The 24,821-nt window shown below is 43.9% G+C and overlaps 1 protein-coding gene across 2 annotated transcripts in view; it reads right to left on the bottom strand.

Moving 5' to 3' along the window:
* Positions 1 to 15,918: 15,918 nt before the first annotated feature.
* The window catches only part of LOC137416578 (uncharacterized), a 177,726-nt gene continuing 168,823 nt past the window's right edge, over positions 15,919 to 24,821 (bottom strand). For both annotated transcript variants that reach the window (XM_078770304.1, XM_078770305.1), the window contains exons 3-4: positions 18,370 to 18,510; positions 15,919 to 18,244 (exon numbers count right to left, since the gene is read on the bottom strand). In XM_078770304.1, coding sequence (XP_078626430.1) covers positions 16,677 to 18,244; positions 18,370 to 18,510 — 1,709 coding nt within the window. In that variant the 3' untranslated portion in view covers positions 15,919 to 16,676. The remainder of the gene's footprint in view (positions 18,245 to 18,369; positions 18,511 to 24,821) is intronic.

The following is a 24,821-nucleotide window of genomic DNA, read 5'->3' as shown; positions in this document are numbered from 1 at the left end:
ACCATGGTGTTTGACGCAGAAAAGTTTGTGGCGTCCCCTATTGAGGCACAGTTCCAAGCGTTAAAAAGATCGGAACTCGTGATATTGGCCAAATATTGTAACTTGGAGGTCCAAGTTAGTATGAAGAAAGCAGAGATTCAGACATTGGTGGTAGAATCTCTCGTGGGACAAGCAACATGGAAAGAGGTAGCCTTGGATTGGTTACCCGAGGAAAAATGAAATGTGGAGCTCCGGAAAATAGAGATGCAACTGCAGAGCCAGGAAAGGTTAAAAGAGTTGGAATGGAAAGCGGAAACAGAAAGAGCAGAACGAGAACTCGAGGAGAGAAGACCAGAGGAAAGGAGAGCTGAAGAAGAAAGAAGAGCAGAGGAAAGAGCAGAGGAAAGGAGAGCCGAAAGGGAGTTAAAGGAACGTGACATGGAGTATCAGAAGGAACTTAAACTCAAGGAGCTGCAATTACTGGGAGAACAGAGAGAAGTAGTATCCATGCCGGCTAGTTCGACAACTAGTCAGAACTCTTGGGATGTTGGTGGGCATATGAGGCTGGTTCCACCCTTCAATGAAAAGGAGGTAGCCAAGTTTTTTTTACACTTTGAGAAGGTGGCTCAAATGTTACAATGGCCTGTGGGGTCCTGGACTATGTTAGTGCAAAGTGTTTTGGTGGGTAAAGCTCAAGATATCTATTCGGCATGACCGATTGACCAATGTGCAGATTATGAGATCGTGAAGAAAGCCATTCTCAAATCCTCTGAATTGGTCCCTGAAGCTTACCGGCAAAAATTCAGGAATGCCAGGAAGAGGGAGAGCGAGACCAATGTGGAGTTTGCCAGAATGAAGGAAACCATGTTTGATAGGTGGTGTGACTCGAAGGAGATTGGGAAAGACTTCAACCTGTTACGACAATTGATCTTGGTGGAGGAATTCAAACAGTGTGTCCATGTGGACATGAAAGTACATCTGGATGAAAAGTACCAGAGTTGTATGAGGCAGCAAACGTGGAAGATGACTATGCCTTGACACACAGGATGGGGTTCCACAAACCCAACTTCCCACCGAGAGTTAGCCAGGGGAGTTATGGTAAATCAGGTTAGGAGAACAGACTTTCATGGAGGCAGCCTAGAGAGGACTATGGGGACAAATCTAATACTGTGACTTTTAGGGATCAGAAGACTGCAGTTCCAAGAGATACCTATCTTACAGGGGGCCCGAGGCAGACCACGAGTTTTTCCTCCGGGCCTACTTGTGCTTTTTGCAAGAAACCTGGACATTTGATGTCCCAATGTTACGGATTGTTACACCCTGAAAAGGAAAAAATCAGGAGCGGAGTCAAACTAGTGCAACTGCGAATGCATTGGCCAATGCGAGAAATCGTCCTTGGAGGACAGTGCCTTGTGAAGGTTCCCATGCTAAAGTTACGGCATCACAGAACGGCGTTGTTCAAGAGGGTTACAAACCTTTTATTTCAGAGGGGTTTGTGTCACTGGATGGGGACTTAATGAAACAGAGACCTGTTAGGGTATTGAGGGACACAGGAGCACATCAATCTTTGATGCTTGAGGGCATTTTGCCATTGTCAGAGAAGACGGCAACTGGTGTTAGTGTTCTTTCACAGGAGGTTGGTGGATATGTTAAAGCTCCTCCTCATGTCATCCATTTGAAGTCTGATTTGGTGTCAGGACCGGTCACCGTAGGTTTCCAAGCCACTCTTCCTGTAGAGGGAATCTCTTTTATTATCAGGAATGATTTGGCCGGTGGTCGAGTTTCTGGTCCTCTGATGTTGGTTGAAAAGCCCAGTATGGAAAATAACACAGTACAGTTGGAGCAAGAGATTCCGGGTGTCTTTCCATCCTGTGCAGTGACTCGTGCTGTGGGTAGGAAGCGCTCTGAAGAGAAGGAGAAGGAAGGTGATGTGGATTTGGGTTCCTTAGAGGTATTGGAGGAAAACTCTGGAAGAGATAAAAGGAAAGAGAGTGACATCAAGGAACCTAAGGAAAAGGTGGCATCTGGAACAAAAGAGGAAATGGAGTGTCCATCGGAGACATCTGGGAACGAGGCTGAACAAACGGTGCTGGTCCGAAAGAGACTTATTGAAGAACAACACAGAGTTTCGGATCTCCGGAATTTGATTGATAAAGCCGTTACAGAGGAATAGGCTATGAAGATACCTGTTGGTTACTTCATGAAAGGGGAAATACTCATGATAAAATGGAGACCACCGGAGGTGCCAGCAAATGATGAGTGGAAAGTTCATTACCAAATTGTGGTGCCACCGCCGTACCAGAAGGAGATATTGAGTTTCGCGCATGAGTCACCTTTGGGCGGGCACCTTGGAGTGAACAAGACATGTGACAGAATATTGGTACATTTTTTCTGGCCAGGATTGCGACGTGATGTGGCGGAGTTCTGTAATCCTTGCCACTCTTGCCAGCTGGTGGGAAAATCGAATCAGAAAGTCCCATCCGCACCTATAAAACCAATTCCAGCTTTTGAAGAGCCATTCAGCCATAATAATAATAATAATAATAATAATTCATTTATTTTGTATAGCGCTTTTCCAGAAGCCCAAAGGCGCTTTGACAGAGTGGCAAACATAATGCATAACAATACATGAAAACAACAATTGCAAAAAGACAAGAATCAATCGGGAAATATTTAAAGCAAAAGGAGGGAGAAGGAGAAGAGATAGTCAGGGGTTAAATGCTGTGGGTTGAATGTTGAATGCAGTGTTGAACAGGTGGGTCTTTAGTGATGTTTTGAATGTGGTGAGTGAGGAGGAGTCTCTGATGGTGTGAGGTAGTGAATTCCAGAGGGTGGGAGCAGCGATGGAGAAGGCCCTGTCCCCCCAGGATCTGAATTTGGTCCGGATGGAGGGGGTCAGGAGGTTGGTACCAGCAGAGCGGAGGTTGCGGGTGGGAGTGTGTCTGGAGAGGAGGTCAGCCAGGTAGGATGGGGCCAGGTTATGGGGGGCTTTGTATGTCAAGAGGAGGATTTTGTACTGGATTCTCTGGGGGATGGGGAGCCAGTGAAGCTTGTAAAGGACGGGGGTGATGTGGTCACGGGTCCGGGAATGGGTAAGTAGACGGGCAGCAGAGTTCTGAATGTATTGGAGTTTATTGGTGATTTTTGAGGGTGAACCATAGAGGAGGCTATTGCAGTAGTCCAGACGGGAGGTGATGAAGGCGTGGATGAGAGTTTCTGCAGCCGTGGAGGAGAGGGATGAGCGGAGACTGGCAATGTTTTTCAGGTGAAAGAAGGCTGACTTTGTGATCTGTTTAGTGTATTTGTCGAAGGAAAGGGTTTGGTCAAAGATGACGCCAAGATTCCGGATGTGAGGGGAGGTGGCATGTCATTATTGACTGTGTAGGCCCTTAACCTAAAACTAAGGCTGAACATCAGTATTTGCTGACCATCATGTGCGCTTCTACAAGGTTCCCAGAGGCAGTGCCTCTGAGAAAAATTACTGCGGCAGTTATTGCGAAGGCCTTGATTAAATTTTTCGCTTTGGTTGGCCTACCTAAGGTCATCCAGTCTGATCAGGGTTCCAATTTCATTTCAACACTTTTTCAGCAAGTGGTACACCTGTTGGGATTGGAGCAAGTAAGATCAAGTACTTACCATCCCGAGAGCCAAGGGGCCTTGGAAAAATTTCACCAGACACTGAAGAATATAATCGGAACGTATTGTTTTGAATGTGACAAGGATTGGGATGAAGGAATACCCTTATTGTTGTTTGCTATGAGGGAATCTGTTCAGGAGTCATTGGGATTCAGTCCTTTTGAACTTGTGTTTGGACACGCAGTTCGAGGACCATTGAAATTGGTGAAAGAACAGTGGCTACAGGAGGAGTCACAGTCAACAGTGGTAGAGTATGTGTCAACGGTTAGGCACAGATTGGCAAAGGCTTGTGAAGGTGCAAGGAGAAACTTGAAAGTGACACAGGATAAAATGAAAGTGAGACATGACAAGAAATCTCAGACAAGAAATTTCAGTCCTGAGGACCGAGTGTTAGTGTTGCTTCCTGTTCCAGGTCAGCCACTACAGGCGAGGTATTTTGGTCCCCATGCAATCGAAAGGAGGGTTAATGAAACAGATTACGTGGTGACAACTCCCGACCGACGGAAAAAGCGGCAGCTGTGTCATGTCAACCGACTGAAGAAATATTATGAGAGGAAGCCTGTGGAAAAAATGGTTCTTGTCTCACCTGTCGTGCCTGTATTCGGGGTGCAAGAGAATCCAGAGGTTGAGGCCGGTGTGAAGTTTGATAACTTTGATGACCAGGCTTGTCCCAGATTGACGAACACGGAAGCGTTGAGCAATTTAGATGAGAAATTAAGTCATTTGACAAGGGAACAACAAGGACAACTATCTAGCCTAATTTTTGAGTTTGCACATTTGTTCACAGATGTACCTGGTCGTATTGACCTGGTATATCATGATATAGAGGTGGGGGAAGCCACTCCTGTGAAGGAACACCCCTATCGGATGAACCCTGTGAAGATGGAGTATCTTCGGAAGGAGGTTCAGTATATGTTGGAGAATGACATCATCGAACCAAGCAGCAGTGAATGGAGCTCACCATGTGTGTTGGTTCGAAAACCCGATGGCAGTTTTCGCTGTTGTACGGATTTAAAACGGGTTAATGCAGTGACCAAGACCGACTCAAATCCCATCCCGAGGATTGATGACTGTATTGATAGAATCGGCCCAGCTAAATATGTAACTAAATTTGACTTGCTGAAAGGGTATTGTCAGATTCCTCTTACTGATAGAGCCAAGGAACTCTCGGCTTTCGTCACACCAAATGGGTTGTATCAGTACAAGGTTCTTCCCTTTGGATTGAAAAACGGGCCTGCTACATTGTCAAATAAGCTTATTGCAGACCTTGAGGGGGTGGAGGCTTATCTGGATGATGTCATCATCCACACCATGACCATGGAAGATCATATTAAACAAATTCATGCATTTTTCAAGAAATTGACCGAGGCAGGGTTGACCATCAACTTATCTAAGAGTGAGTTTGTCAAAGCACAGGTGGTGTTCCTAGGCCATGTAGTAGGTTAGGGTCAGCTGCAACGGTGACAGCCAAGATGGAAGCCATTGATTGCCTCCAAGTTCCAAAAGGGAAGAAGGGGCTTATGAGATTCTTGGGTATGGCTGGTTGGTACCGGTGGTTCTGCAATAATTTTTCTGATGGGGTAGCCCCTTTAACGAATTTGTTGAGGAAAGAGACCAAGTTTATTTGGGATGACAAATGTCAAGCTGCCTTTGCCCACGTCAAAGCGATATTAATGAGCTCTCCTGTCCTTGCAGCCACGGATTTTCAAGAACCATTTAAGTTGGCCATTGATGCAAGTGATGTGGGGGCTGGGGTAGTTCTATTACAGGAAGATGGTGATGGCATGGACCACCCGGTGTGCTACTATTCGAAAAAGTTTAACAAACATCAGGCAAATTATGCCACCGTGGAAAAAGAGACCCTTGCTCTCCTGCTAGCGCTTCAGCATTGTGAGGTGTATCTGGGAACGACTACCTTTCCTATAAAAGTCTTCACTGATCACAACTCCTTAACCTTCATTCAAAAAATGAAAAATAAAAATCAGAGGTTGATGAGATGGAGTTTGGCTTTGCAGGAGTTCAACTTGGAAATTGAGCATGTAAAGGGCAGGGACAATGTCGTTGCTGATGATTTTTCCAGAGTGAACTAACTTTGGAAATTCCTGTAGGTTGTTTGGAAGTTTTGTTGCTTTATTTTGGTGAATATAAATTATTGTTGCTCACGTGAATTGATCATTTGGGTGTGAGTTTTACTTTTGTTTGTCAAAAGGGTTTTTGCAGGAAAAGAAAGTTTTCACTATTTTCAAACTTTCTTTCTTGAGGGGGGGGAAGTGTTACGGATTCGTCACTTCCGTTGTTGTGGTTCTCATCCACTGTAAACATTTTTGGTTCCATGTACTATTATTGTTTTCAAAAGGTTTATTGTTTATGAACTGTTTTCTATTATTGTTTATTGTTTATGAACTATTTATTGTTTATGAACTGTTTTTAAAAGGTGCAAAAGTTAGTGTTTAAAGAAACCGGAAACCGGATCTGGAACCGGACGACGAAGAGGAGGAGGAGAAAAAGGAGGCGGAGCAAGTGAGGTTTGACAAGAAAGCCGAGCTGCTTTGAGGCTCGGAGGAGACACTGGTGAACGGGAGTCATGAGTGAACTTTGGGTTTCCTGGGAAAGGGATTCCTGCGACAGAGTTATCGCTGTGACAGATAAACCTGCGTGTCAGGTTTTTCGGTTGATTCCGAAGAGAATCGTCGTTCGATGGCAGTTACGCCTTGAGTACGGGGCCCATTGGCCGTTTTTGCCTCGCGCCCGATTTCGCATCGCTCTGGGCTCTTCGCCTCGCTTCAACCATTTCACCGCACCCAGACGTTAACCTGGTGTGTATGTGTAACGTGTATTTTGAGTGGGAATTTGCGGTTCGCCGTAAAGGGAGCCGTTGAACGTCCATACCCAAAGGTGTGATTTCCCAGTCGCTTCTTGATGGTACTTTTGCCCATCTTTGGCAGTGTGACTCAACCGAACGGGATTCTGGTCTCAATACGACATTGTTCTGACGATCACTGGAGCGTGGATCGACTTCGCCTTGATGCCGGGATAGAGACTTTGGGGATGTTCTTTTCGCTCACTTGGAGCACAGTGAGTTATATTGTACGAAACTGATGGTACCATCATAGGAATGATATATTGGTTGTACAATTGATTACTGTTGTTTTTGTGCTGTTATTTTTGTGTGACCTGAATACAATACATGTTTGTTGGTAACAATTGGTGTGGTTTCACCATTGATCTTTGACACACAGAATAACACATCTTTCTGCCGTGACTCCTCTCGGGGCTCGGAGGCACACCGTGACCGCGGTTTGGGGAGGAGCATGTAATACACTGGAGGATGCATATGTGCATATGGCCAAGAAGAATGCAGAAACAGAAGAGACTAGGACTTACTCAGAGTAAGAATGAATACCAAAGCAATGAGTGGATGGACAGAAAGGAGGAACAATTAATCATGATTTTGTGTGCTTATTTCAAGAAATAGTAATACAAAACACACTACTGTACTACAGAACAAAGCAAGGTGTTGGTTTTCCAGAACAACTATTTCCAATATTGACCTTTTGTATCCAAAACTCCATGTCGGTAAATGAGGGGTATTGCACAGGTAAAGCACTGCTAAAGTAAATTTCAGCTACTTTGCAGCTAGATCCCGGGTACCAGGTGCAAGATACCATTCTGGTGTAGGTTATGTATTGATTTGATGGACAATGGGTAGATTTTAATTATCATTGACACATAGCAATCAACTGATGATCTCTCTGAAGCATTGCTAAAGTTCAAACCAAATCATACCGCGGTACCCAAAATGGACACGTCCAAATTCACCTTCATCTGCCAGGATCGTTGGAATCTACTTTAAGAGGCAGCAAGTGCTTAATTACTCACACGAGGGAGTAATGCATTCGATCGTGTGTGTGTGTGTGTGTGTGTGTGTGTGTGTGTGTGTGTGTGTGTGTGTGTGTGTGTGTGTGTGTGCACGCGCGCGCGCACAAGATATCTGGAAAAGTTCTGAACGGATTTGAATGAAGGTTGGTGGGATGATTGCCCTTGGGATAAGGAAGAATTGATTCGTTTTTGGTGAAGCTGAGGATATTATTCCAGATCCAGGAATTTTTTGAAGGATTTTTTTACCATTGGAAGATCGGGCTCATTTTTTTTTGACATTATCTTCTATATATTCTATATTTAACATTGTGATATGAAAATAGTTTTCATATTTGTTGTAAATGTAGTTTAAACTCGTGGTTATGCGATAGAGCGGTGTATTTTTTTTGGCAGCGTCGTCTTCAATGTTCATTTGTTTTTTCTCTAATAAAGACATATTCTGTCATTTTAAAACCAAATTGTGTATTAGGTTTCCCCGTTTCATAAAATGTATCGTTTGATACGTACAATGCTTTAAAACTGTTTATTTTATTTTATTTTTATTTTTTACCTCAGAAGAGATGTCGACATTTACCTCAGCGAATGTCAATCCGGGTGTCAGTATTTGATGAACTTATAAAGACTTCGGTGACTTCTAAGTGTGACAAGCATGTGCACGGGATTCTTCCCAGAAGAATGAGTGGTCGCATTCGCTTGTATGAGTTAAAATGAGCGAGTTTTGTTTTCACGTTTGGGCCAGTTTTACATGTTGTATCCCTAAGGAATGAAACGAACGTTTTTCCTGGCTTACAATTTTATTTGAAGTCACACACGCCTCAAAATACACTCACCTATATGGAAATGAACGCTGAATCTGAAAATGTAAGTAAAATTGCCTTGTTTTTTTTTTTTTACATTATCTTCCATATTTATATCTAAATATAAATTTCTCGGCACACCTGAGCTCCTCACCACATACAAGGCTTTCATCCGCAGCTCAATGGAATACTGTTCTCCCTTATGGGCCGGTGCTCCTGCCTCACACCTAGCTCGGCTTCACGCTGTTGAAACCAAAGCTTTCAGAATTATTGGAATCTCCCGTGATGAAGCTATCTCTGAGGGCCTTTCACTCACTCACTGCAGGCAGGTAGGTGGTCTTTCTGTCTTCTACCGACTCCTCTTCGGCCTTGCCCCCCCAGCTCTCTCTGTGCTCTGTCCCCCAAATATTCCTACAGGTCGCACAAGATCTGCTAGCAACCCTCTGATGGTTAAACTGCCGAAATCTCGGCTCTCTGCTCACCTTCACTCTTTCATTCCTCTTTTCTCCCGCCTCTGGAACAAACTCCCTCACTCCCTTCAATCCCACTCCTCCCTCCAGGTCTTTAAAACAGCTGTTCACCACCATCTCTTATCTTCCCCCATCCAAAACCTTGATCTTTTCTACCCTCGCTAATTCACCCCAGATCCACCTTGTTTGAAATTCCAACTTCTTTCCTGGAAGTCCTGGCAGTGTCCATATGTTTTATACCTCTCCCACCGCCCCCTTCCCACGCCCCCCCCCCCCAAAGCCCTCGCCCTCTCTCAGATCTCTCGATGTCTCCATGTCTCTCGGTCCCTGCTCTCAAATGTTGTGTTTGTGTCCTTCCCCCTCTCTCCCCATCTTGTCTACCGCTCCCTATGTTATATGTTTTATGTGTCGGTTTGTCTTTCTGTGTGATTAATGTTCGCTCTTTCACGAGCCTCGATCTTGTATACAAAATATATATATATATATATATATATATATATATATATATATATATATATATATATATATATATCTTCTAAATATATATCTGTGCAGTGTCTGTCTTGTCTTGTGTTGTCACTGAATACTCCCTCAAACTATTGTGAAATCGTACTATTCCAACTTGATCCACGGCGGGAGTATGCGCTCTACTGAGTGGCGTTCTAGTTCATGTACGTACTTTGAATAATGATTTCACGTCATACTAATTTATCATAAAACTTTGAATTCAAGATGGCAGGCACACCAAACTGGTTACAACTTATGTGGAAGCTTTTCTTTTTTTGGGGGAAACTTTGGTATTACAGACATGGGTATTGTCATCATTTTAAACATAAGTGTTATTTCTGCCGATGGGCTGATTAATGCATTTTGTGAATAATGGCGGCCATCTTGGAATTCAAGATGGCAGATAAACCAAACGAGATACAACTTAGGTGACATATTTGGAATCCTTGGTATCACAAACATCGGTATTGCCACCATTTTAAAACTTCAATAATGCTTAGAAGCCAAGTTATAAGGCAAAAAAGATGAAAAATGGTGGCCATTTTTCTTTTTCAAATTTGAGGGTCAAAATCTCAACATTCAGCCTGGCAAACAATTTTTTTGAATTCAGCATCCTCAAATTATCCTAAAAAACTTGTTTGCCCACTTTTAACATGAAATTCCGACAACATGCAATTTTTCTCAATTCTGGACCCGTCTATTAACCACACAAATATCATCGACATAACGACACGTACGAGACAATATTTGAGCTAATCCTACTTTTTCGCCTTCATCAGTGTTTGCACAAATGAAAATTCACAGAAAATAAGAAAAATGTCCGCCAGAAGGGGGCTGCAATTCCCACCCACGGGAATACCCTTAAACTGTTGAAACATAATCCCACAAAAGTATTAAACAAAATAAAATTAACAGCATCCTTAAACTTCTGCTTATCAAAACAATGAAAACCTGAGTATTTATTTTTTGAAAAGAATGTTCCATCAAACCTGACACATAAAAGCTTATTAAAAGAGCTAAAAACCATGTCAATTATTTTGAAGAGTGAATCCCTTACTTGTGCTAAATCCAAATTTGTATATGAAGTTGAAAAATCAAAAACCTCAACTGACTTGATATTGAAGCATCTATTCCTATCTAAGAACTCCAAAGTATAATTAATGCTCCAGAAAGTGTTCACACCAGAATTCCTCTCAATTGCCAAACAATATTTCCTGAACTGTTCCCTAACAACTTTTAATCCTCAGTTAACTATAACCAAAATCCGTTTGATGGTACATTGCCTGGAACCAGCAAAAAAACCTATACTTCTGTGGGTTCATATGAAACATTGGGATCCAGAAAATCCAAGGAATACAAAGATTCACCTCTTTACATTTATTTAATACTGAAATGATTAACTAAAACTTCCTGATGCTCAGAGATAATATCCTGGAGCGACTCATGACAAGGAACATTCGTGCTATTTCCTATGCTCGTGAAGGCAACCGTATCGAAGCCGAACTCTCTCAATAAAACCTCCACAAAATCATTCGCAGCCTTCTCCGCTGGAGCTGTGACGTATCTAGCATGCAGATCCTGAATATCTTTACGAACACTCGCCTTGTCCAACACTGGTTTAGACCGACCCAGTGAAAGCAAGCCCCGACTACTAAAAAACTTAATCCTATTTTCCAGGACTTCCACAACTCTGTTAAACCATGCATTGAAAGTGTTTACAGATAACTTAAACTTGTAATTTTAACTTGGCAGCAATCAGTGATGGCATGAAGTGCAGTCATGTCATGATGGTATATGCCATACAAGGCTTTCAACTGGTTTGATGAACAGCTCGCTGTTTGCTCAAGGTTACTTGTGGGGGATATGGACAACTCCAAACTCTCCGCTGATTGATATAATTGATCATAACTAGGGCATGCCCATACGTGGGTGCCCGTTCCTTGCCAAAAAAAAAAAAAAACGCTACCCGTACGCTCTACCCCGCCCGTACGCCCGTACGCCCGTAAACAAAAAAAACAACGCTCTTCGCTTCCGCCCTTCGCTCTGACTGAATTGGGAGAAATAATGCGCATAAGAAATCGAGAAATTATTATTTTCTCCGGAAGAAATCGAATTACGAACCGTAATGGCGCACGCGCTCGGCTCGGCTCGCTCTCACATCGGCCACGCCTACGCAACAACGCGGTCTGTGATTGGCTGCCGGAAGTGCAGTCTTCACTGTCCGGAAGGACGCATATCGCAGTTACGATGAATCGCAAATTAGTTTTAATTAGTTTTAAAACATAGTTGAACGCCAACATAGTTTGCCAACGTGAAATAAATGAATACGCTCTCAAATGTGCCGTCCGAGGCAGAGTCTGTTCGCCACGTTCGGCACACGTGATAGCTCGCTGCTCTCTGATTGGTTGAATCGTTTTTTGGACATAGCTCGGTAACTACTTCTCCGATTAATATGAAACCTTGAAAAGGCACATCCTCGGGTCCCCAGCAATATACCTGGCAAGTTTCAAGTATATCGGACCGGTAGTTGTCGAGAAACAGCGGTCACAGACAAACATACATACATACATACATACATACATACATACATACATACATACACACAGAGATTACTGGAATTATAGATAGATGGAGCATTACGTATTGTTATGAATTTGGGGTAGGGGATAATAAATAGATTTCGGGAGATCTGTATAGGTAGGTGTCTGGCTGTCGTAATAGGGAACCTCACCTGTAATAAGTTCTGTGTTCAGGCAGTTTGTCGGATTAAGGTGTGTCTTCATCCCCATTACGAGGAATGGGGCCTGATAAATAGTTTTAGAGAATAAGGATAAGACCCCTGTGTGTGAAACCTGGTGATCACACCTGTGTCCCTGATGGCAACGCACTCTTGTAGACATTAGATAGGCCCATCAGTGCACCACATTAATTAAATCCCCTCCCCACCCCCCTTTACAATGACCGACGATAAAACTGACTCGAAGAAACAAGCAGGAAGGGGCCGTGCAGTGGTACACCATGGCGATAAAGCATTGACCAGGCAGGCTGGGAGCCACGCCCAGTACTAGTGATTGGCCAGTGGAGGAGCGAGCAACAAAGACCACACCGATTGGCAGAGTAGGGGAGGACATGTGATTGGTCAAAGGAAGGGCAGAGAGCTGCTCCATGATTGGGGGTGAGAAAGGTAAAGGAGTGACACACTGATTGGCCACCAACCGAAGAGACCACGGCCAATCAGTGCAGAAGGCGTGAACGAATGACCAACAAGCTACGCACTGGTTGGAGGGCAAGCGCCAGTGACGAAAAAGGGCGTGAAAGGCGACAAGTTAGCGATGCACTGGTTGGAGGGGGAGGGAGCTGACGTCAGGAGACCACCAGTAAAACCGCTCGCTCGCCAGCATTTTGAGCTTCTCTTCCCTTGTTCTCTCGTCCCTGGTTCCTTCCTGCCCGGAGCTCTTCCCTTTGCCTTTTGCTCTGGACTGTCCCTTCGTGCTGGACCTGTTCTTGCCTTTGGACTTTGGTGGAGAGACCAGCGCCGACGATCATCCTCCCCTGTTGTTCGTGCTCCTGGTGCCTGCGTGCTGTGTGGTGCGGGACGGCCCGTGCAGAGAGGTGTGTTCGCATCACGCCCGAGCGGTTTGCACCAAGCGGAGCCGCGTCCGGACACGAGCTTGGGGCCTGGACGACAACAGACAGACAAGACGCACCACATTCCACAACACGACGAGACATTTATTTTATTCATCCACTCCCATTGTTTCGTATCTGAAGTCTGTGCGGGGACGTCCCAACTTAGGTTTTAGTTTCTTCCGTCGCTTTTCCTTGTTCTCGGTTTCGTTAATAAATATTTATTGTTATACATTTTACCTCCGTCTCGGGTTGAGTTCATAATTTGCAGGGAGAAGACATCGTCAGGCCAGAAAAAGTAAGCGCGGCATCCTCCCCCAATCGCCCGGCCCGTGTGTCGATCTGCCATTGATTTGAGGAAATGCCTCCATTAAAGCTCGATTCATCCGTGGTGATGCTCGGTCTTAACAAGGAAAAACCACACGACAACTGGAGTCAAGGAGTGAGATGCGGACCCAACGGACAACTTTTTGTCCACGGGCGAGATCGACAGGTACATCGCGCCCGGCATTCAGACGCAAAAATTTTCATAGTGGGAGGTGCTATAAACGATTTTTTAGTCAATTGGTGTGTGCGAAACGTGAAATTACGGTTCGAAAATTTAAATTCTTCTTTTATTCTTGAGGTAAAATACGCAAGCATGAAACGCGTTAGCCAACAGGGCAATGGCGGACGCCGACCTGGACGCACGTGAGGGAAATGCCGTTGGAATTGGAAGTGGGCCGAATGCTGGGGAAAAGCATAGTGATGGAGCTTTCCCCACTGTCAAGACGGTCCCAAACGCTTTCCAGGTCGAGATGATGAGTTTTTTGAAGGGAAGGAGGAATGACATTAATGCCCATTATGAACAAATGAATAGCAAACTGGATGCCCAGATTGCACAATTTAAGGAATGCACGAATGAATCAAAGGAAGAACTAAATAATTGTGCTGATGGGGCACCGGAGCAGGGAATTGTCATGGGAATCAAATTATAACGGGAGACTGCATGTTTGGAGGTGAATGGGGAATGTGAAAATTTTAATGAGGAATGTTGGATACATGAAGGCCTGGGAAGTTATCGGGGCCGGGTGGGTGTCACAACACAGCGACCGGGGGATGGATTGGGATCCTTGCTGCACAAGTGCAGTTGTGCAGAGCAAGAGGTGTTGGGGGTCCGTGTGGCGGAACCGGACCGGGTGTGTAATGATGGAGGCCTGTGGGGTCAGAAATGATTGATGTGAATAATAAGCATGATGTGAGACAGCGGTTGGGGACCTGGGACAGTCCCATGGAGGACAAGGTTGACCAGGTCCAAAGGAGTTTGTGGGTTGAGGTGAGTTTGTCCGGGGAGGAGGTTGAAGTGACTGAGGGGACCCTCACCATGCACACCAATTGGGTACCAGAGGCTCCGAAATTGAATAACTAGCAGGGGGAGTGTGTTGGCTCCAAGCTGGATTTGGACCTGGGAGAGTCGGGAGATAGAGCCTCGGATAATTTAATCCCCGTAGGGAACTTGGAACAGCTGCAGGGAGGGGCAGAACAGCCTGGAGGAGTTGTTACCTGCAGCTGCGGGTTGGCATGGGAAATCAAAATTTTTAAAAGGAAAAATAAATTTATGTTTAAATGGGAATTTGATTTGGCACAGCCTTGGAGGGAGTTGGTCCCCGGGCTGTGGAATATGGACCTGGAGAGGTCATTGGGGATGGCGTTGGGGAAAATTTGCCCCTTTCAAAATTTGGGTATGCCAGCCAGCTGGGGGGCTGTGCTGGCGAGATTTGGATGTGGGGTTCGACCCTGGATGTCATGATACGAACTGGGTCCCACGGGGGGTCTGGTGGAGTGTGGCGTCCCTTGTCCATCGGGGTGCCACCCGAGTGGATGGCTCAGGCAGGTAGGGTCACCGGACCCTGGTGGGGGTTACAACCTCCAGGGGTCTGAGGTGGTTTCTCATCGGCCTAGGATGGCGTATTAAGAGGACAAGTCGGGGGGGGGGGGGTGTTGTGGGTCGCGCTTTGATGGTGGCACTGCAGATAGCCAACATGGGCCTGATGTGGTGACCGCCCAGGCATGCGGCCTGACACCCTCTCCCTGAGACTCTGGGACAGCCAGCATGTGATGACCTGCCATGCTGTGCTGGTCTATGGACATGGGTCGATCCGCATGGACATAGCATGCCGGACAACCATTGGGGCATCTGTGGAACGTGATGGTGTGAGAATGACCTTCCGCAGATGTTCCGTTATGATTTGTGGACTATTGGCTTGGAAAGAGAGCCATGGGAGTGTTGAATTGGGAATGTGTAACATGCCAAGCATATGGGCCAGGCTCGGCTGGCATGTGTATGGAGAAGCACCCTTCTTTGGTGAGATTAGTAAAATGTGAGAAATGTTTGGCATGGGTAATCTGAGGGAAGATGCAAATTCAAGGGTTCATTTTGTGATGCTGTGGTGGTCACTGACATCAGTGGCACCATTATTGATCCAGGTGTGTCAGACCAAAGTGTTGGAGGCTGGGTAATATCTGGGATCATCCTCCCCTGTTGTTCATCCTCCTGGTGCCTGCGTGCTGTGTGGAGCAGGACGGACTGTGCAGAGAAGGGTGTTCGTGCCAACCGGAGCCACGTCCGGACGCGAGCTTGGGGCCTGGACAGCAGACAGATAAGACAGACCACATTCCACAACACGACAAGACATTAATTTTATTCATCCTCTCCCAATGTTTCGAATCTGAAGTCTGTGCGGGGACGTCCCAACTTAGGTTTTAGTTTATTCCGTCGCGTTTCCTTGTTCTCGGTTCCGTTAATAAATATTTCTTGTTGTACATTTTACCTCCGTCTCGGGTTGAGTTAATAATTTGCAGGGAGAAGACATCGTCAGGCCAGAAAAAGTAAGTGCGGCATCCTCCCCCAATCGCCCGGCCCATGTGTCGATCCGCCATTGATTTGAATAAACGCCTCCATTAAAGCTTGATTCATCCGTGGTGACGCTCAGTCTTAACTGGGCAAACCATACGATAATATTCCCAATAACACAGACAGTGCATTTGAACTTTAAGAACCTCTCTTTATCGTGAAATCCTTCACAAATTCAAGTTTCATGAAATGCATCTGCAGGATTCTTTGAAAACAATTTTACAACAAGGGTGTTCTCCCCATATCACACATAATGAAACATGGACTTCAGCAAAGATTGAGTAAAAATTAATGTTCAAGCTGCCATGGAAAGATGCCATCTGAGCATAACCAAAAAGGGACAAGAAAAACAACTAAATCAAAAAGAAAACAAAATTCACAACACTGGTCACAATCAAAAAAATTCAAATGGAACTTGTCTGGATACATGGCAAGGACAGAGACAAGAATTACAAACTGTAAAACTCAGGAAGACCCTGAAAGAAGCACGATGAGATCCAAGATCAGTTTGAGAGATAAAGTTATCATTTGCGTTTTTGGCATCAAATTTACAACGATTCTCGATTATGAGAATATGGAGAATCTAATAAATTTTACATTTTTTTTTATAGGCTGTAATTTTCTTTAAACTTGATTAGATGGGGTTAGCATTTTGAGGTTAGCATTGTTGTCTTTTGGCAGCAATTTGCATTCATTGTTGTGGACATTCTAGTGACAGCCAGCTGTATGGTTTTCATAAAGGGGTGTGGGATGCTGGCTGGTTGTCATGGATTACAGATAGTACTCTGAGAGGTTGTATGACAAGGTATATCCCCAAAGCACTGTATGCTTTCACGATAGCTTTCTCCTTGCTGGTTCACAAATACCTTGCCTGCTGCTGAGGATCGCTTACATCGCTGAGGATCCGGATTCCCTGTGGCTCCGACTATCAATGGTACAATTGCAGATTTCATCAATTTCAAAATCGACATCACATCTTTTTTCATATCCTGGTATTTCAGATTTCAGCTCTCCTGTATGGATCTTCATATGTTTATTCAAATTGCCTTGATGAGAGAAAGCTTTATCACATATCGAGCATTTGTTGGGTCGCTCTCCTGTATGGATCATCATATGTTGATTCAAATTGCCTTGATGAGAGAAAGCTTTATCACATATCGAGCATTTGTTGGGTCGCTCTCCTGTATGGATCTTCATATGTGATTTCAAACTGCTGCTCTGAGAGAAACCTTTGTCACATATCGAGCATTTGTTGGGTCGCTCTCCTGTATGGATCATCATATGTTGATTCAAATTGCTGCTATGAGAGAAACCTTTATCACATATCGAGCATTTGTGAGGACGCTCTCCTGTATGGATCGTCATATGTAATTTCAAACTGCTGCTATGAGAGAAACCTTTATCACATATCGAGCATTTGTAAGGTTGCTCTCCTGTATGGATCCTCATATGTACTTTCAAACTGCCGCCACGAGAGAAACCTTGATCACATATCAAGCATTTGTGAGGACACTCTCCTGTATGGATCCTCATATGTAATTTCAAATTGCCGCCACGAGAGAAACCTTGATCACATATCGAGCATTTGTGAGGTTGCTCTCCTGTATGGATCCTCATATGTAATTTCAAATTGTGTTTATGAGAGAAACCTTTATCACATATCGAGCATTTGTGGGGTCGCTCTCCTGTATGGATCCTCATATGTAATTTCAACCTGCCACCATGAGAGAATCCTCTTTCACATATCGAGCATTTGTGGGGTTGCTCTCCTGTATGGATCCTCATATGTGATTTCAAACTGTCGCCACGAGAGAAACCTTTATCACATATCGAGCATTTGTGCGGTCGCTCTCCTGTATGGATCGTCATATGTAATTTCAAACTGCTGTTATGAGAGAAACCTTTATCACATATCGAGCATTTTTGAGGATGCTCTCCTGTATGGATCCTCATATGTAATTTCAAATTTTGTTTATGAGAGAAACCTTTATCACATATCGAGCATTTGTGTGGTCGCTCTCCTGTATGGATCCTCATATGTTGATTCAAATTGCTTTTTGTCTTGAAACCTTTATCACATATCGAGCATTTGTGCGGTCGCTCTCCTGTATGGATCTTCATATGTTTATTCAAATTGCTGTTTTTCAAGAAACCTTCACCACAGACAGAGCATTTGTGGGGGTGTTTTCCAGTGTGAATCCTCATGTGTATTTTGAGGTAACTCGTTGAAGCAAAATCCATTCTGCACACATTACACTTATAACGTATTTGCCTTTCTGGAACCTTTTCATGTTTGTTTAATTCAATATTAATATTGGTGTTGTGAGGCCCAGTCAGGCACTTGAATTTTATCGGAAGTCGGTCTTGATTTCGTGATTGTTTCTTCAAAAATTGCTTCTTCATCACTGTCAAACTGCGACTGGACCTTGTTTGTCCCATATTACTTCTGGATTGTTCTACAGAAACAAAAAACACAACATTTTCTTTTTTTGTCAAAATCAAAATATTTAACAATATTCCTAAAATTATATATTTTTTCAACATCAAAGATTGAATGTTAATTTTTTACATTTCTACTCACCAGTTGCAAAACAGGAAGCACTTCCGTTTGTCATGTGAACATCATCTGAACCTTCCTTTGCAGAAGCACATTTTGAATCTTCTTTGGCAGATGAATCGTTGTTGTGTTGTCTGTCTTCCACATTTACAGAAAAGACATCACCTGTGTACAAATCAGCGTCAATCTTTTGCAGGGAAATGAGATTGAGAACGTTCTTGAGACTTCATGGAACATGTTACGTCATGGAATGTGAACATCAATTTATATATAAAAATGAAGTTAAAGATTGTTTAAAAGAAATCTTAAGCGCTAATGAGGCAGTCTTCTCAATCACCCTGAAACACCGCCCTATTTCACATGTCCAAGTACTGCTGCACCGTAGGTTAGTGGAAGTAACAAGGCGATTTGTGTTCAACAATGTTTAAGCATTTAATTCAATTTAAAGAAAATAAAGATTGGAAAATTCATTTTGAAAAATTTCTGGAATTTACCGACATTGCACAGAGTTTATCACATCACTCCAACACAATACATTAGTTATTTATTATCTAAATTATCTAAATATCACAGAATCAGCACCATCACAGGACATTTGGTCCATCTCTTCACTGCAACCTCCTCCCAGCACATGTATAAAAATAAGACATTGCTAATTAGACAGTTGGCTCCAAACCTTACGAGGAAGCAACTTTTCCAATGCCTTTTTTGAAAATACCCCATTTGATGTGGCATACTCTGTAATATAGGGTCGGTGCTGCTGAAGCAGTTCCTTGGCAAGGGTCAGGCTGGGCAATGTGCCATCTCCATATCACCAACATTTAGCTAATCACAGCCGTTATCTAATCAGGTTGAGACAATGACATGAGGGATGGATATCTGCAATATGAAAGCTAAATGTCAAATGGTTTTTGAAATATCGTGTACACAAAAATACATGGACAGATGATCGGTCGGTCGAGCTCATTATACACGAATATAGTCACAAAATAATTGAAGCACACATAGTAAAAACAAAAAAGGCGTTGGTTGATGGTAAAAAGCAATTAAACTTTTTCTGGCTGATTTTTTCCCTTTTTTCTGATTGTCTCCGACCTTGTCTGCGGGGCAGAAAAAAAAGTTAAATTGTTTTTACTTATTTGGCGATAATTATTTTGATACTATATTATTTTGTTCCCACATATGACTACTATTTTGTTATCATATTTCATACCTGTCCCAAGTTCGGTAAAAGAAATAAATCCCTTCAACGTTTCACAAGTTATTGCGCTGGACAAATGGACAGACAACCCTTAATACATAATACCTGCATATCGGTACATGAAAAGGTACGGGAAGTTTTGTACATGCTCACAAAATGCGGGGAGTTGTTGTTGTTGTCCTCCTCTTCCCTTTGTAAAGGGTGAGGTCCAACTGTACCAAGCGCCTGCCCTGCTTTGACCATGATACTCCTCCACTCCATTCCACTCCGTCTTCAACCAACTCTCTGCACCCTCACTTTACTGAGATCTTTCTTCACACAATCCTCCCACCTGAACCACAGTCTACCTCTCTTCCTCCTACCTTATTTCCTCAACCCACTTTCTTTGCCATTCTTTCTTCCCCCATCCACACCAAATGTCGAGCCCATTTCAGCCGACATTTCACCAATGTCCCCGTAAAGCTCATCTACACACCAATCTCCTCCCTCAGTTCATCCATTCTCCTTTTATCCATCCTCTTCACTCCAGCAATCCTCTTCACTCAGTTGTTCTTGCAAATCTGCAGCTTCTGTTGTTGTCTCTCTGTCAGTGCCACCATCTCCAGACCCAAAAGGCAGTCCGGTGGTACACACCATACCAGAACCTTCCATTCAATCTCATTTAATTTTTTTTGTCTGCCATTACTCTTTGAATCCTCTTCCACACCTCTGCCTCTGACTTACCATCTCCAGTCACTGCCCCCCCCCCCCCCCGCCCAGAAACTCAAACCTATTTCCTTCTCTGATCTCATTCCCCTCCAACCTGATATTCATTTATTTTCTCTTCTGCCCAACCCACATCACCTCCGTCTTCTCCATGCTCATTTTCTGCCCATGTTTCAAAAATGCCCCCTTCCACTCCCCCAGTACTTCCTGCACTGCCTGCCCACTCCCCACCACAAGTCAGATCATCCTCACACAATATTCTCCGCATAATATCTTTCATGCTTACCTTCCTGCTTACCAGCTCCATCATCATGATGAACAGGAGTGGACAGAGAGGACGTCTCTGCCTCAAACTGATGTTCACATTGAACTCCAACATCCAAGGACCAACCAAAACTCTTGCCTTTGTTCCCTTGCACACCACTCCCAATCCCGCCCTTCACCAACCTCACTTCTGCTTCTGTCACTCCCATCCATTTCAGTGTCGCCATCACCATCTCTCTCTCGAGACAGTGCAATAGGCCTTCTCCAGATCCACAAGTCCCAATGCCATTTCACCTTGCATCTCCAACCTCCTCTCCACCAGATGTCTCAGCATGAACATCCGTTCTGTCATTCCCTTTCTGAACACCTGCTGCCCTTCTCAGATCTGCTTCTCCACACTCTTCCTCATACTCTCATCCAGAATCCTCTCCAGCACCTTCATAACATGACTAAGGAGTGTAATTCCCCTTAACTTCCCCAGATCTTGAAGACTCCCCATCCCCTTTCATGTCGGAACAATAAACCCTATCCTTCACTCCTCTGGAATTGACCCATCTCTCATATGGACATTCAACAACCTCTTTGTTCACCTGACTCCAACTTCTCCAGCTGCAATTATAATTTGTGTACATGCCTCATCAACGCCGAGCTTCTTCCCCTTTTCATCCTCTTCAATGCCGTCCGCACTTCCTCTTCCGTGATCTCTGCTTTTCCCTCCACATAACTCTGTAGTTCCAGCTCACTGTTGCTTCCTTCCTGATTCAACAGCTTGGAAATATCCTTCACACACCTTCAATCGTGCACCCCTCTCTATCACTGGCCTTCCACCTCTATCCTTCATCTCCGCCCCTCCTTTCATGTCTTTCCTATCCTCATTCCTGTCACGAGCCAATTTATGGATAATCTTTCTCCCACCATCATCTTCGAACTTGTTATACACTTCCTCTTTCATATCATTCCTCGCCTTAACCACATATTTTCTTGCTGCTTTCTTCTTCTGCCCATACAGGTGTAGCACCCCGCATCAGGCTATCTCCCTCTATCATCGATTTTCAATATCCTCTTCCAAATCTCCTTCTTTTCACCAACTTCCAAACCCGATATCCCTGCTCTCAAATGTTGTACTTGTGTGCTTCCCTCTCTCTTCCCATCTTGACTCCTGCTCCTTTTATCAAATGTTTTATGTGTCAGTTTGTCTTTTTGTGATCTATGCTAGCTCTGACACAAGCCTCGATCTTGTATACAAAAAACAAACAAACAAAAAAAACTGCCTTCGCTATTTCCTCTGTCCACCATACCTGGTTTCTATCCCTCGACAATGCACCCTCTCCTGACGTCCTTCCACGCAACACTTCTGCAATTCCCTTACATGCCCCTGCATACTTCCATTCCTTCTCCAAACCTTCCGCTTCTTCGCTACGTTGCTCATACCTGGCCCTCACCCTCTCCTTGTACTCTTCGGTTGTGGTCCACATAACCAACAAAACACACCATTTGCCTCGAAACCACCACCCATGCCATAACTATCCATCCCTCCCATCGTCCCACTCTGACCACCTGCTGGCTGATGTCTCCCGAAACTTTTATTCCTACGCCATTACTCAATTCATCCCCACTCGGGTGCAACAGCATGTATCCTCCTACGAACCTCCTGGCCCTATCCCCCATCTGGTCTTCTGCACACACACAACACTTCCAACCTCCTTCTCTGCATCATCTCCACCACCTCAACCCCTCTCACAATCCCCCCCCCCCCCCCACCCCTCCAACCGCATTATTTCACGCATTCAAACTACCGATCCGAGCTTCGCTTCTGAATCTCTGCCCACCTGGCCGAACGATTGACCGTGTTGATGAGTTTGTGACACTCATAGGAAAATTTAAAAGCTGAAATATGCATATGTAGGAATGGGAAAATGGGATGGTGATTGGGGGATTGGAAGAGGAAGGAAAGAGGTTTTGGGGTGGTGGAATTAAAGAGGGTAATCCATCTATGTGTGTGCCGTGCCTTGGATGTTCATCAAACTGGTGTCTCATTTGCTGCCATTAGTTGGTGGGCGTTATGCAGGGAAGTGATGCTGTATTATTGTGTGGATGCATCGTTTTACTCCATAATCGGAATACTGTATATGAGTTCCAAAGGTTTTTGAGGAATATCCATTTGGAAAGTAGTTCCCTCTTCCAGATCAGCTTCACCTGCACACAAGTCCACTTTTTTGGGGGGGGATTCAAAGTCGAGGCTCGCGCAAGAGGAATACATAAAACACAAAGACAAACAGAAAACACATAAAACATGCAATCAAGGGAGTGAGAGGCAAGAGGGGGAGAGAGAGGGAAACACAACAACAGAAGAGAACAGGGACAGTGGTAGATCTGCAGAAGGGAAAGGGGTGTGGTGGGGGATGGGGAAGTGGGATGGGGAGTGGGAAACGGTATAAAACACAAAGACATTAGTCGGACTTTAAGGAAAGAAAAACGGAATTTGAAAAATGGTGGATTTGGGTTGTATTAACTGGGGTAGAAAAGATCAAGGTTTTGAATAAGAGAAGATAAGAGATGGTGGAAAAGAGAAGATAAGAGATGGTGGAAAAGAGAAGATAAGGGATGGTGGATAAGAGAAGATAAGAGATGGTGGATAAGAGAAGATAAGAGATGGTGGATAAGAGAAGATAAGAGATCGTGGAAAAGAGAAGATAAGGGATGGTGGATAGGAGAAGATGAGAGATGGTGGATAAGAGAAGATAAGAGATGGTGGATAAGAGAAGATAAGAGATGGTGGATAAGAGAAGATAAGAGATGGTGGATAAGAGAAGATAAGAGATCGTGGAAAAGAGAAGATAAGGGATGGTGGATAGGAGAAGATGAGAGATGGTGGATAAGAGAAGACAAGAGATGGTGGATAAGAGAAGATAAGAGATGGTGGATAAGAGAAGACAAGAGATGGTGGATAAGATAAGATAAGAGATGGTGGATAAGAGAAGATAAGAGATGGTGGATAAGAGAAGATAAGAGATGGTGGATAAGAGAAGATAAGAGATGGTGGATAAGAGAAGACAAGAGATGGTGGATAAGAGAAGACAAGAGATGGTGGATAAGATAAGATAAGAGATGGTGGATAAGAGAAGATAAGAGATGGTGGATAAGAGAAGATAAGAGATGGTGGATAAGAGAAGATAAGAGATGGTGGATAAGAGAAGACAAGAGATGGTGGATAAGAGAAGATGAGAGATGGTGGATAAGAGAAGATAAGAGATGGTGGATAAGAGAAGATAAGAGATGGTGGATAAGAGAAGATAAGAGATGGTGGATAAGAGAAGATGAGAGATGGTGGATAAGAGAAGATAAGAGATGGTGGATAAGAGAAGATAAGAGATGGTGGATAAGAGAAGATAAGAGATGGTGGATAAGAGAAGATAAGAGATGGTGGATAAGAGAAGACAAGAGATGGTGGATAAGAGAAGATAAGAGATGGTGGATAAGACAAGACAAGAGATGGTGGATAAGAGAAGATAAGAGATGGTGGATAAGAGAAGATAAGAGATGGTGGATAAGAGAAGATAAGAGATGGTGGATAAGAGAAGACAAGAGATGGTGGATAAGAGAAGATAAGAGATGGTGGATAAGAGAAGATAAGAGATGGTGGATAAGACAAGACAAGAGATGGTGGATAAGAGAAGATAAGAGATGGTGGATAAGAGAAGATAAGAGATGGTGGATAAGAGAAGATAAGAGATGGTGGATAAGAGAAGACAAGAGATGGTGGATAAGAGAAGATAAGAGATGGTGGATAAGAGAAGATAAGAGATGGTGGATAAGAGAAGATAAGAGATGGTGGATAAGAGAAGACAAGAGATGGTGGATAAGAGAAGATAAGAGATGGTGGATAAGAGAAGATAAGAGATGGTGGATAAGAGAAGACAAGAGATGGTGGATAAGAGAAGATAAGAGATGGTGGATAAGAGAAGATAAGAGATGGTGGATAAGAGAAGATAAGAGATGGTGGATAAGAGAAGATAAGAGATGGTGGATAAGAGAAGACAAGAGATGGTGGATAAGAGAAGATAAGAGATGGTGGATAAGAGAAGATAAGAGATGGTGGATAAGAGAAGATAAGAGATGGTGGATAAGAGAAGATAAGAGATGGTGGATAAGAGAAGATAAGAGATGGTGGATAAGAGAAGATAAGAGATGGTGGATAAGAGAAGAAAAGAGATGGTGGATAAGAGAAGACAAGAGATGGTGGATAAGAGAAGATAAGAGATGGTGGATAAGAGAAGATAAGAGATGGTGGATAAGAGAAGACAAG

This window comes from Myxine glutinosa, chromosome 1 (assembly GCF_964187855.1).
Source record: "Myxine glutinosa chromosome 1, kmMyxGlut1.1, whole genome shotgun sequence".
Taxonomy (NCBI): Eukaryota; Metazoa; Chordata; class Myxini; order Myxiniformes; family Myxinidae; genus Myxine; species Myxine glutinosa.
The sequence above is the reverse complement of the archived record's forward strand: the minus strand, read 5'-3'. Positions and strand labels throughout refer to the sequence as shown.